This window comes from Silurus aristotelis (genome assembly GCF_946808225.1).
Source record: "Silurus aristotelis genome assembly, chromosome: 19".
NCBI classification, from domain to species: Eukaryota; Metazoa; Chordata; class Actinopteri; order Siluriformes; family Siluridae; genus Silurus; species Silurus aristotelis.
Window position 1 is genome coordinate 10,234,239 of NC_139592.1, and position 15,166 is coordinate 10,249,404.

A 15,166-nucleotide genomic window follows, 5' to 3' on the forward strand; every position below is an offset into this window, starting at 1 on the left:
AAGAGATGAATTTAAGACATTAATGTGTGCATTCTAATTTAGGTCTGGGATTATTTTCTGATATTATTATTATTCTTTCCTAAACATTTAATGTTTGCAATAGTGTTCCGATTGATTTTGTTTCTCCTACTCATGTATCATTAACTCATGAGTTACCTGGAGTAACATTATTTATATAAATATGTATTCCTGTATATCTTAAAAGGTGTACTTTTACTCAGTTGAAAACAGGTAGAAACAAAGCTGGGACTAATAGGTTGTAGGATTACCCTGTCCATGTTACCCTGTTCATTTGATTAAACTGACAAACTGTGACTTGATTGTTTATTAGGTAAGTCTTAAGGTAATATTACTTCTTATTTGCATCATATTCGAGAAAACAGAAATCACCACCTGATGGTGTAAAACAGAAAACAAAAACACAGTGAATCCCTAATGAATACTGGCATTCCTCCTTGCTGTGAATCATTCTTGCCTTATTCATCCACTCTGTAGCGTGACAATCACACTATTCTCTTTAAAGACACACATGCACACAAAGAGGCACGCACACACACACACACACACACACACACACACACACACACACACACACACACACACACACACACACACACACACACACTACACATATTATTGTGGCAAAGCCATAAAACATGAGAGCGGGCGAGACAGAGACAGAGAGAGACCGAGATAGAGTCTGCGCTAACATCGCAGAAACCTGCTTAGACTCCTGATGAGGCATCACATAAACTCAGAAGCAGAGAAAGTCTTTGCTCATCGCTCTCTCTCTCTCTCTCTCTCTCTCTCTCTCTCTCTCTCTCTCTCTCTCTCTCTCTCTCTCTCTCTCTCTCTCAGACTAAACATAATCCAGTCCAGCCTCCTACTCAATTCATTCCACAGCACAACACAAACTCTGATGTATTGCTTAAGCAGTGTTTAGCCTTATCTGTAAAATACCCCATTTTTCCAGCCTTGTTCTAATCTCAGAGCAGTTGTCTTGGAAGTTGGATTAGATATAGTTTGTAGAATCACTTTGGGTCTCTAAAGTTTCATTTTACACCTTGGATGAAGAGGAAAAAATTGTCTAAACAGTTATTTTTTCTCTGGATGGATTGACTTACTTCATAGCTAAAAACAGAGCTCAGAGTACCTGGTATCTGATACTCACCAGACACTACTGTAATAATAACAACTGCACTTACTCTCAAAAATGAGAAACATTTGATAGAGAAACATTTGAAAGCTTGATGGTGTCATGTTTTAAATAAGGTGTGTCTTATATTCATGATTGATATAGATTTGGGTCATTTTCACATCTCAGGTATTTGAAAAAATAATTAAATACCAGTTACATTAATTTCAAGATACAACATTATTGTATATTACACTATACACAATGTCCTTTATAAAACGTAATGACAGCAAGACTTTAGCTAATAGATTTTTGTTTTACTTAAAAAGATACTCTGCAAAAGCACAATTATATATAATTATATAATCAATGCACACATAGGGAGTATACAATGCATATTAAGATAGATTGAGGCATGTATTTTGCAAAAGAATTGTAAATATATAAGTAATTAACAAAAGCTTTGGGCAATGCAGTTTGAACTGATTCACCATTTGAAATGATTAGCATGAATCAGACTCATTAATCACATGCAAATTGTTCATATGTCATTCGATTTGCTCAGGTCAGTTCTTGCCTATATTGTATGCAGCATTCATTAGAAAGCTTATTGGAAAATTAATGGAAATTCTGTTCTAAAATATTTAATTCATATGTACAGTATTAAATATACAGGGTTAACTTGCACTAGTTCAAGTTTCTCTTATATGAAAGCAAACTGAGCTTGTATGTGTGGTGGCACATTAGAGCTCTGCAGCTCCCTCCTCTTTCTACAATCCATAACAGCATGAGACAGCAGAAATGTGAGCCGAGTGTTATAAATCAAACTTTCTTAATGTCACACAAATCACACATTCACTTAGTGTGTTTCTTACAGCTCAGTTGTTATTAGCTGGGAATTCGCCTTTGAGAACTAATCCACGCCCACACAGTGATGCTGAAAAGCCAGAGTCCTACATCTATATCTACTCTATTGGGTTTTGTCAAGATCAGAGATTTTGAAGCATTTTCTCAGAGATTAGAAAGTCCCTGTGCAAAATATTATTTGAACCTCATTCGAATTCAAATGAGACTTTGCCGTTATGTCTGTACTTACATATGAATGTACATTTCTTAGTAATTATTCCAGGACAATGCAGTAGTAGCTTTCTGTAATTAAAATATACTATATAGAATTATAGTCAATACTACAAGCAGTTATATACCTTATGTGTACAGAAAGCCACTGGGATTTGTGTAAGGTATAAGAAGGTATATTTTTTATTACATTGTCTGTAAAGAAAATTGGCCTTATATATACTGGTAAAATATAAATTGATCTTGATCTTTTTCTTCTCCTTTCGGTTTCTCCCATTAGGGGTCACCACAGCGGATCTTCTGTCTCCATACCGCCCTGTCCTCAACATCTGACTCTTTCAACCCAAATACCTGCATGTCTTTCCTCACCACATCCATAAACCTTCTCCTTGGCCTTCCTCTTTTCCTCCTTCCTGGTGGCTCCATCCTCAGCATTCTCCTACTGATATACCCCATGTCTCTCTTCTGCACATGTCCAAACCATCTCAATCGTGCCTCCCTCACCTTGTATCCAAAACGTCCTACATGCACGGTCCTTCTAATAAACTCATTTCCATCCTCGTCACTCCCAACAAAAACCTCAACATCTTCAGCTCTGCTACATTCAGCTCCACCTCCTGTCTTTTAGTCAATGCCACTGTCTCTAAACCATACAACATTGCAGGTCTCACCACAGTCCTATAAACTTTCCCTTTCACTCTTGCAGATACTCTTCTATCACAAATCACTCCTGCCACTCTTCTCCACCAACTCCACCCTGCCTGCACTCTTTTCTTCACTTCTCTTACACACTCTCCATTACTTTGCACTGTTGACCTCAAGTACCTGAACTCCTCCACCTTCCCCACCTCTTCTCCCTGCAACTGCACTACTCCACCGCCCTTCCTCTCATTCACACACATGTACTCTGTCTTACTCCTACTGACTTTCATTCCCCTTCTCTCCAGCACGTACCTCCACCTCTCCAGGCTCTTCTCAACATGCTCCCTACTGTCACCACAAATCACAATATCATTTGCAAACATCATAGTCCAGGGTAAATTCTGTCTGACCTCGTCCGTCAATCTATCCATTACCACTGCAAACAGGAAAGGGCTCAGAGCTGATCCTTGATGCAGTACAACCTCCACCTTGAACCAGTCTGTCGTTCCTACTGCACGCTTCACTGCTGTTACACTGTCCTCAGACATGTCCTGCACCACCCTCACCTACTTCTCTGACACACCTGACTTCCTCATACAGTACCACAATTCCTCTGTCAGCACCCTGTCGTACGCTTTCTTCAAATCCACAAACACAAAAATGCAACTCCCTCTGACCTTCTCTATACTTCTCCATTAACATTCTCCAAGCAAATAATGCGTCTGTGGTGCTCTTTCTCGGCATTAAACCATGCTGTTACTCACAGATGATCACCTCTTCCCTCGGCCTGTACTCTTTCCCTTAACTTCATGGTGTGACTGATCAACCTTATTTCCCTGTAGTTACTGCAGGTCTGCACATCTCCCTTATTCTTAAAGATGGGTACCAGCACACTCCTTCTCCATTCCTCAGGCATCCTCTCATCTTCCAAAATTTTGTTAAACGACCTAGTTAAAAACTCCACTGCCATCTCTCCTAAACATCTTCATGCTCCTAACGGTATGTCATCTGGTCCAAACGGCTTTCCACTCTTTATCCTCTTAATCACTGCTCTCACTTCCTCCTTACTAATCTTAACCGCTTCCTGCTTCACCATCTCCACACCATCCAACCTTCTCTCTCTCTCATTTGCCTCGTTCATCAGCTGGTCAAAATACTCCCTCCATCCTCTCAACACACTCTCCTCACTAGTCAACACATTTCCATCTCCATCCTTTATTGCTCTAACTTGCAGCACATCCTTTCCAGCTCTGCCTGGCCAATCAGTATAAATCCTTTTCTCCATTCTTAGTGTCCAACCTCTCATACAGCTCCTCATATGCCTTTTTCTTGGCTTTTGCCACATTCCTCTTTACCTGCTGCCGCATCTCCTTGTACTCCTGCCTACTTTTCTCATCACTCTGTCGATCCCAATTCTGTTTTGCCAACCGCTTTCTCCTTAGGCTTTCCTGCACTTTATCATTCCACCACGTCTCTTTGTCTTCCTTTCTATTTTCAGATGTCACACCAAGTACCTTTCTAGCTGTCTACTTTATCACTTCTGCTGTAGTTGCCCAATCATCCAGCACCTCTTCACCACCACCGAGCCCCTGTCTAACCTCCGCCCCGAATCTCACACTACAGTCTTCCTCCTTCAGTTTCCACCATCTTATTCTTCTATCCGGCCTCACTCGCCTCCTCTTCTTCTTCACCACCAAAACCATCCTCCACCATCCTACAGACCACCATCCAATGCTGTCTAGCTACACTGTCCCCTGCCAACACGTTACAGTCTCCAATCTCCTTCAGGTTGCATCTCCAACATAGAACATAGTCCACCTGTGTGCACCTTTCTCCACTCTTATATGTCACCCTATGATCCTCCTTCTTCTTAAAATGTGTTCACCACTGCTATTTCCATCCTTTTAGCAAAATCTACCACCATCTGGCCTTCCACATTCTTCTCCTTAAGGCCATACCTCACCATCACCTACTCATCACCTCTGTTCCCTTCACCTACATGCCCATTAAAGTCTGCCTCAATCAGCAATCTTTCATTCCTAGGTACACCTTCTACAACGTCATCTAACTAACTCTAATATTTTCCCTTCTCCTTCATCTCACAACCCACGTGTGGAGCATAAGCACTGATGGCATTTATCATCACCCCTTTAACTTCCAGGTTCACATTCATCACCCTACTAGAAACTCTCTTCACCTCCACTACACTACACTCTTACAGTACTCTTTCTTCAGAATCACCCCTACACCATTTCACTTTCCATCCACACTATCAAAGAACAGTTTAAAGCCACCTCCAATGTTCCTGGCCTTTCTTCCTTTCTACTTGGTCTCCTGAACACACAACATTTCTACTTTTCTCCTCTCCATCATATCAGCTACCTCTCTCTCTTTACCAGTCATAGTACCAACATTTAAAGTACCCACCCAAACCTCGACTCTCCTACACTTCTCCTATTCCCGCTGTCTCTGTAGACGTCTTCCTCTTCTCCTTCTCCTCCTTCGGCCAACAGTAGCCCAATTATCACCGGTACCCTGTTGGCAAACAATACCTGTGGCGGTCGCTGGTAACTCGGGCCTCGACCGATCCAGTATAAATTTTTATTTCGTGATCCGCATATTTGATTTGGCACGTTTTACGCTAGATGCCCTTCCTAACGAAACCCTCCCCATTTATCCATGCTGGGGCCGGCAATAAGAGTGCAATGGCTTGTGCAACCCTAATGGCTGGTTTATATAAATTGATCTTGATATTCAAATATAATTTGAATATGAGATTTTAGCAGAAAACCACTCAATTGCAGCAATTAATAAATGGTTAAGATTGTACTATTAATGCTTAGGGCTGCTGCCTCATCTTCAATCTTTCACCCAGAATTCTGTCTATGTGAAGTTTTGCACGTTTTCCCCGTGTTCATATATGCTTCCTCTAGATCACTCTGGTTTCCTTCCCACTGCACACTCAGGAGAGTTTCTACTAGTGGCTAGTCTAAATGTTCTCTAGGTGTAAATATGTGTGTATGTGTGTCAAGTGAAGTGAAGTGAAGTTTATTTCTATAGCGCTTTTCACAACAAACATTGTCTCAACAGTCAAGGTGAATGGTGTGCATTTATCCCTGATGAGCAAGCCGTGGCGACTGTGGCAGAGAAAAACTCCCTGTGTGCGTGTGTGTGTGTGTGTGTGTGTGTGTGTGTGTGTGCACAAGCATGTATGTGTGTGTGTGTAGATGTATTCCTGCCTTTCATTTAGTGACTGTGACCACTCTTAGTTCTAATATTTATCATAGATTTTGGCAATATTCTCGCACCATTAAAAAAATTTAAAAAATATAATTCAGATACAGGACTAGAGCTTCATTAAATAACAGCATGATTGGCCTAACAAAGTAGAAAATGAGAGTACTTTACACCTGAAATATCGGTAAATATGTATATGTTAAACAACATGCAATTTCCCTCCACTCCATTAGAGGTTGGGTGGTAGCAGTTAGAATGTAATAACTAACCTATACATTTTTTAAAGTAAACATTACACAAATTTTACCTCACAAAAAAGTGGTTTGTTGGTTTGTATTAACTAACTGTTGGTAAGCTGGTTAGCATTGACGGTGAAGCTTGTCTAAATAAAATGTGCAGAGAGAACATAGACACCACTGCGAAATAACCTCTAAAATTGACTGTCTTGTCAAAGTATTATCACTATTAAATGTACCTGTCATTATGTGTACAGTATATAGGGATTTAGCAGGGAGGCTTATATAGCATATATAGCATCAGCTAGTCATAGTATATTCACTGCTTCAGAGTTGGGAAAGTTAATCCTTTCCAAATGCTGTTGGCACAAAACAACAACAAAAAATACCCCCCAAAAAACATCGACTACAGTGTATTAAAAGACCCTTTCAGTGCTTTCAAATATGTCAGGAGAAGTAGGTGGAAAAGATGGAAATTACTGCACCTGAAAGACAGGGGCAATAAGTAAAGTCTTTATAATCAGACAGCACTATCTGTTGATCTATAATCTGCTGTCAATAGGAATCAGGGATTCAGTACAGCTACATTGATTTAGAACTGTTGCAATGAAGCGCTATAGGTTATTTTATTGTGAGTGGGTGAGAACTTTGTGGCAGAGAATGTATGATTTTAAGACTGATTTGTACATTAGTGAATTTAACATTGTGGAGCTAGTCACCCTTTTTGTAGTAGTTAGTGAAAAAGAAACAGAGTCAAATTTTATACCAACAGAATCATTTATCTGCCTTAGCTTTGCTTTACTGCACTGGATTAGAGTCAAATGTTTATGCAGCATCCAATCCATGGTGGCAGAACAAAACATAACAAAGTGTACTTTTGATCAAAAGCATATGCACACCCCAACCCAATAGCAGAGTGGTAAAGGCCTTAATTAATGAGACGTTCGGCCGATTTGTTGTATCATAGCCTATTCACAGTGGCCAAGGGGTGTAGTCACAAGCTAACGGCATCCCGTATGGCAGTCTGGAAATACACAAAATCCCTCTATCTTTAGAGTTATGGCCTACTGAAGAAGTTCAAAAGGACCCTTGCAAAAGGAACTGCTTGCCATCATCACCTCAAAATCCTGTACTCCACATTGTTCACCCCAGCTCTTTGTCACCTGCAATGGCATTTGGCCTCCTGCCTAACATGCCAACTGTTCCTCAAGGCCAAATTTATGCAAGGAGACTTCAAAACCACCTGGAAACTGAAATGTCTTTATATGGGGAGCACAGCTGAATGTCAGACTGGGTGGACCTCTGTAGGGTTTTGAAACTGTTAAATGAGGATGTATATTGTGTTAATTTACTGCCCTGTGGTAGACAGATGGCTTTGCACAGGAACACTCTGGTCCCCTACCATGTAGGTGCCACATACCAGCCACAACACAGCCCATGTACAGTCACTCCTCTTTCTACTGCCTTTGATTTAGGAACTGAAAATGAGCATACATCCACACCAGCAGTGTCCTGGGTAGCTGGATCTGTCAGATTTCTTGCTCATTTCAGTGATCTTGTAATTTCTTTCAGGAATGTTCTCTTCTGTCTGTACTCTGGTTCACAGTCACCTATGTGAGAAACTCACATCTGTGTAATTGTAAAAAAGTAACAGTCTGCCACCCCTTCAGTATCACAGCACTAAGTTTAGCTCTGTTGGACTCTCCCAATGATACCACCCCACTCCCTCCTCTTTATCTTTTATGTTTCATTCCTCCACATCCAGATAGTCTACCACTACAGATTTGTCAACATTCACTCTCTGCTCCTTCATTTTCATCTCTCTTTTTGCCCAACATTGCAAACCTTTCTACTGCTCTTTCTCACTATCTTTGATCACAACTTTTTTCTTTCTTTTGTCATTGTCATGTCCCTTCTCTCTCCCATTTTTTTTAGTGATCACAACATCTTTCTCTTAATGTTAGTAATCTTAGACTTTTCTACTTACCGTAATGATTGCAGATTTTTTCTTTCAGTGTCATTACCAAAGTTATGTTGCTAGCAGTGATAACAGCTCTTCTTTTCGCCTTTCTTTCAATGATCACAGCCCTTCTGTTTCTCACTCTCAGTAAAACTTCTTTCTTTCTTTCTTTCTTTCTTTCTTTCTTTCTTTCTTTCTTTCTTTCTTTCTTTCTTTCTTTCTTTCTTTCTCAGACTTCTTTCTTTCCACTCTTCTTTCCATCTTTGCATTATTTAAGAATCATACTGTATCTCTGAGATTCTCTTAAGGGTCACAACCTTCTCTTTTTCTCAGCATTTTTCAAAGATCTCAGTCCTCTATCCACAAAACCTCTTAGGATTTCAACTCTAATCTCTTTCAACTATTTTCAACCATTACAGGCCTCACTCTTTATCTCTCCATCAAGGATTTCAGCTCCTCTTTTTGAATACTACATCTCCATCACAGCTTCATTACAGCTTCTTTACTCTTTTTTCCTGCCTCCCATAGTCATCCCCCAATTCACCTTTACTCCTCCCTCACACATCCTATTCCTAGTCCATCATCTCAAAGCCTTCTCTACTCAACCTCAACAGCTCCCATCTTCATTTATTCAGATATTTATCACAACCCCTCATTCAGACATGCTTACACCCTTCCTCATTTATTCAACTTCATCCCCTGGTGATGCTGAATTCATACTTCTTTGTTGCTCCATTGGCTCTATCGCCTCAAGTATCTAATACAGAAAACAATAGAAGTCAATCATCAGTTTTATGCAACAATAGAAGTCAATCATCCTGACATTTTGAGGAGATACACTCCCATTCCTGTTCTAAACTTTAGACCTTGCTTCAGGCTAAGTCTACAACTGTATAATCTCAGGCTAGCCCTATTCTTACCATGAGGAATGTCATGCTTCTGCTGCAGGCTTGTCAGGTGACCTCCTAGTATACCCAGGTTTCCTTTTCAACCACACTGAAAGGAGCCATACCTGAAGTTAAAACTACTGACCATAGTCACAACCAAGAATTTCAGTATTGTAAACTAATTTGGGCTGCCTGGCTCCTCCCTACACTATTCCTGCCCCCTAGCACTGTTAATGGTAAAAAGTTTATTTTTACAATTGTAAAATGTTTAATATTCGTTCATTTGTTTATTCATATAATAATTTAATAATTGAACTTCATTAAATTGTAACTGTTTTTTTTACTAGTTCAGGGTTTATTTGCATAACAAATGCATAAAAGAGCTCCATCCAAAATAGCTATTCCATACTGCCACCTGAGGCTTACATGGGATTTATACGTAAAGCTCCACTGGGTCTCAAAGTTACATGTTACAAGTTCTACTTGGTTAAAATACATTAGTTACATTTTATCATTGACCATTCTTTTACTTCTGTGAATCTCTTTTTCCCTTTCCTCCCACTAGAGGACTCTCTAGTACTATGTAAGGTACCATGTAATGTGTGGTCAGCATTTTCATACAATGCCATAAGTGTGTTTAGACATTTGATGACTTGTGTGTAAAGCATTTTACTTACTCATTAATTTATCTTACTTTTCATGTTTTGTACTGACATTCCTCAAGAAATTAAGCTTCCAAATAACTTACAGGTCCTTGAACAGTATGGCCCTACAGCTGGTCTACATAATGTTTAAATATTGTCTGCACAGTCTGAACTGCTCAACAGTCCTGGATCTTCTTGGGCATATTTTTTGTTTCAATATGCGCAATATATTTTCATTTGTTGAAAGGCAGGCCACTACGAAGCTATGCTGTTTTCAAAGATGCAGTATGCACTTTTGCATTGTCCTGCTGGATGGGAGCATATGCTGCTCTAAAACTTGTATATATCTTACAGCATTGATGGTGCTTTTTAAGCTGGGCAAGCTGACCATTCCATAGGCACTAATGCACTCCCATACCATCAGAGATGCAGGCTTTTGAACTGAGCACTGATAAAAAGCTAGAAGCTAGAAGAGCTCTTCTCTTTAGTCTGAAGGATGGCAAAAAAAAAAAAGTAACATTTTGATTTATATGAAAACAGAACAGTTTTCCACTTTGCCACAGATCATTTTGCATGAGCTTTGGTCCAGAGAATATGTTGGCATTTCTGGATCATGTTCATATTTGGCTTCTTCTTTACATGATAGAGATTTAACTTGCATTATTGGATGTCACTGCAAACTGTGTTCATAGACAGTGATTTTTGGAGGCTGTGATGTCCATCACAAAATCATGCCTGTTTTTAATGTAGTGTGATCTAAGGACCCGAAGATCATGGACATCCAATATTGTGTTTCAGCTTTGTCCCTTGTGCACAGATATTTCTCCAGATTCTCAGAATCTTTTGATGATATTATGTACAGTAGATGATGATGTATTTAGACATGTAATGTTATGTTGTTCAACAATTTTTAAACGCAGCATTTTACAGATTGGTGAACCTCTGCCCATCTTTAGAGACTCTGACTTTCTAAGATGCTCTTTTGAACTGTTGCCAATAAACCTATTTCAATGAACTCAAAATTGTTTTTCCAGTGTTTCTTTGTTATTACCACTTACTTTTCCAGACTTTTATTGTCTCTGTCCCAACCTTTTTGAGATGTATTGCTGTCATCAATTTCAAAAAGAATGTTTTTATAAAATATTTTAGTTTGCACATTTTTGTTGTGTTTTCTATGTATTATTGTGGAGGAACTATGGATTTGTGGAATTTGCAATCATTGCAATACATTATTTTTCACATTTTACACAGCATCCCAACTGTTTTGAAATTGCCATTATACTTTAGAAGTAAAAGGCATGACAGTAACTGGCATTAGCAAACTTGCACAAGCAAATGTGTGGTTATACTAAATATTTGTGTGGTTCAACAATAGACATGAAGCCATAGGCCATGATATTTTTAGTATAACTCAATTGCAGGTGAGATATTGCCTTTTTATAATCTTATTAAACAAACATTTCAGACATAATATGTTCAAATGTTTTTTGTGAAAATAGTAAAATGTTCCAGTGCTGTTATAATAAATATAAACACTTTTGCATCTTCACAAATGCAATCAAATTAGTGGACTGTAAATAACTGCTGTAGAATTTATAATATACTTCAAACTTTATGTGCCTCATTTAAAATTGCTGTTGCACCTCAAAGACATCCCTAATATTATCTTATAGGAAAATGTATTTAACTATTTTAACTATCAGATTAATCAATTACTTGATGTATTTATAGTGCATTGTCTATTATATGATCATTATATGAATGTAAATAGAGTTGAATTCTGAGTCATATTGAGAAAATACTAAGCAATTGTTATCTCAGCTTGATGTAAACCATTGTCCTTCTTTGCCCTTTGCTATAAACAGTCCTCCTATTTCAGCCGTGCTGCAGATGCTGTGTGGTGCTCTGCAGTAACTGGAGTTTTCTATCCATGCCAAAGTGTTTGCTTGTGTTGACGCTTCAATCCCCTCCTCCTTCTCTAGTGTTTTATTGCAGATTCTGCAAGTTTGAATATCTCACTGGTGAAAAGAATTTGGAAAAAGATTGACAAAACCTCTTTTTGCTATTGTTTTGGATGAATAAGATGATGAATCACTATTTGGTGTGCTAAGTGATTTTTCAATACTTTAAGTCCTTATTTACTGTTCTCTGACTTGTCCTGCTTTCATATTTTATCATTATGTTTCCTGCCATAATAAACAATGTGTATTAAGGTTTTCTTTAAGCTCTTAATTGCAGTATATTGCTTCTGTTGCTGCGATTTGGATAATAGAATAATACAGTGGAATTCACTTGTGATTCAAGAGAAAGATGGCAGTCGGGCTCCATCTGCTGACTGGCTTTAAATCTTACAGTTTTTTAGGCACTCACTTGTGAAAGCTTTTACATTAACATTTGAGAGCCATAACCCATGTTTTTTAAAGCACTAGCCTGCAATAAAATAACTTGCCCCAACAAAATACTGAACAGATTGGGTGAAAATTATGTGAAGTGTCTCTTGGGCTTTAAAGTGAAAATAATTTACTGGCAAGCAGATATATAGCTATCTAGAGAGAGAGAGAGAGAGAGAGAGAGAGGGATAGAGAGAAAGAGAGAGAGAGAGAGTGAGAGAGAGCTATTACTTAAAGCCAAGAATTTATAAAATTGTATGCTTTTCAAAACAGTTTAAGTATTTTGGGCAAAATCATCACCCAATACCATAATAATTAACATAACATCATAAACTATGTAATATTCCAGTTATTCTTAAAAAATGTTACTGTCTGACTTTAAACATAGGGTTATATTGCATTTTATCAAATATTTTCCCCTCACTCCAAACTATGCTCATGCCACAGTCACATTTGAATTCAAATTCTTTGACTAGATTAATAAATTAAGCATTTCATTTATTTCATTTCATTTCTTTTCTTTTTAATAAAAGAAAATATATCAAATTACATACACATCAATATTCTAAATAATATTTAAGTTTTTAAACATGTGCTTTTTTATTTTTTTTTTACTATATTTACAGACTAAGAGTGTGAGAAGGACCAAGTGGCTGGTCCGTCCTTCTTCACAGCTCCATGTATCCTGAAGCCAACTCAGATTCTCCTGCTCGCCTCTCCACAAGACATACCGGCTCCCCAGCTATGATCTACACGTAAGTACAAATACATAGCAATCATAATCCCAGCTGGTGTTACGATTAAAGTTGTTTAGCAGTGTAAAACATAACAATATATTTATGTATATTTTTATCCATAGCTTTAAACTTGCTGTGTTGGTGCCTTATCAATACAGGGTCCCTGCTTCCATCCTTTGCTTGGGTTACTGTTGAGCAGATTTTCTTTGGTTCCTTCCAACTGATCCAAAAACATCCTGCTGAATTGACTACTCTAAATTGTCCCTAGGTGTGAACCACAAGTGTGTGCATGTGTGTCTGGTGCCCAGCAATGGAAAGATGTCTCATCCGAGGGCAAATTCTCTGCACCCACTGTTTTTGGAATGAGACCCTTGTATCTGCAAGTCACTGTGTTGTGTTCTTCAGATCCTTTTTTTTTTTCCTTAAAAAAATTATACTAGATAGTTTCTGTATGCTTGTATTTCATTCATAATTCACACTATAAACTTGACTATTTTGCAGTTCACACCCAGTAATGAGAAAGGCTGTTTGGGTTGCTTCTTATCATCTCTGAAAACTAAAATTAAAAAAAAAAAAAAAAAAAAAACAACCAACAAAAATAATTATTAATTTTATTTATTACAGTGCTCGATATGGGAGCCCAAAAAGACAGCTTCACTTTTACAGGTAATGTTATTTTTAATTATTCATGTCTTAAACATTATACCAGACATACACTGCATTTTTTGTTACATTTACATACACATAAAAAAGTGTAAAGAAATCATTCCCACATGTATCATGCACATAGTTAGGCTCACTATAATGTAGTAGCAAGTGCCATCAGGAAATGTATTCTCTACATGCATCAGACAAAGTCAAAAGGTTATACAATACTAATTTTACAAGAGATCAAATTGAGTCACTTGATGGCCCATTAAGACCTGAAATTCAATGAGCGGTTACCCCATTCAGTAAAGGAGAAAGGTTTGTGAGTTTATATTTAAGAAGACTGTGCCATATCGAATGGTTTGTGCTAAATAATACAGTAGATGTACTTGTTTAAAAGTCACGCATTTATTTATTGTATATTGCAACATTTTAATAAAGAGAAATGAATTTCTTTATTAATGCTGACATTTCAATCAAGCACAGATAAATGCTCGATTTTAATGTGGTGTGTGAGTCGGGGGCTTTCACATGACGTACGTGCACTTATGTTTTCACCTTTTGAGTACTGTCAGTAGACAGCATTATTGATTGACAGTAAGCAAACCATGTGACTTACACTTAGGGTAAATGTGTATACTGCTGCAGAGAGTAACTAAGTGTTCCTATGCTCTATTAATGCATTAATAATCAATCACAGCTTTTATTCTTCACTATATTTGTTTTAACTGTATACGTTTTCTGAGTAATCTGTTTTCCTGTGTAATGGAGGCCTTGCAAGATCATCTATTGCCAAATATACTCTGTGTGAGCACTGATATACTAAAAAACCTCTTACAGAAAAATTTGAGAAGGTACAGCCAGTGATGCACAAGGCTCCTATATCTCTTCACATTTACCAAGGTGTAGTTCTGAAGTAACAGGATTTAGATTTTCTTCTGCCTGTATTGTGAACTTATATGTTTGAGTTTTATACAAAATACAAATAGTTTTTGAACAAGCAAAAAATGAATACTGATTGTACTGAATCCCGTTCTACAATTTCAATTGCGAAAGGCTTTTAGGGGAAAAAAGTGTCTTGAATTATTAAGGACATGATTTATTTGCTGTGCTTAGCAGAACATACTTGCGCTGCAGTAAGCTCAAAAAGATGTTTATTTCTGTGACATGAGAGGTGGGACGCATATCTGAGGAGGAGGTGGTGCTTGTCTGGTTGTAAGCTAATTGTTCTAAAGCACTCTTAGACACTCACTGCTGCTTTGCTGAGTGCTAGTGCTGTTATAAATGAGCAGGGTCATGCAGAACTCCTATATGAGTCGAGAGCCAAGTACACGGGTGAGTACTGGAGAAATCCTTCTGCTTAAGGATGCTGCATGGGCATGCTGCCCACTCCCAGTGTCCTATTTCAGGCTTCGATATTGGGTAAGGCAACGGAGACTGAAGGAAGATGTGTTTTTGATTGTTTTTGTTTGTTTTTACGGTCAGTAGGAGTGGGAAAAACTATGGAATCCTACAAACCTTAAGTTGACATGATGCAATTGTACTATAGCTGAAAACTTTTCCAAATGATTCC

General features: G+C 38.1%; 1 protein-coding gene across 6 annotated transcripts in view; it reads left to right on the forward strand.

Annotated features, from left to right (window-relative positions):
* kcnab2b (potassium voltage-gated channel subfamily A regulatory beta subunit 2b) overlaps nt 1-15,166 on the forward strand; it is a 71,138-nt gene that overhangs the window by 1,207 nt on the left and 54,765 nt on the right. For 3 of the 6 annotated variants that reach the window (XM_083569973.1, XM_083569974.1, XM_083569975.1), the window contains 2 exons: nt 12,835-12,963; nt 13,570-13,611. In XM_083569973.1, coding sequence (XP_083426099.1) covers nt 12,887-12,963; nt 13,570-13,611 — 119 coding nt within the window. In that variant the 5' untranslated portion in view covers nt 12,835-12,886. Of the gene's footprint in view, nt 1-12,834; nt 12,964-13,569; nt 13,612-14,774; nt 14,929-15,166 lie in introns of those variants that run through there. The other 3 variants (XM_083569969.1, XM_083569970.1, XM_083569967.1) reach the window with 2 other exon arrangements.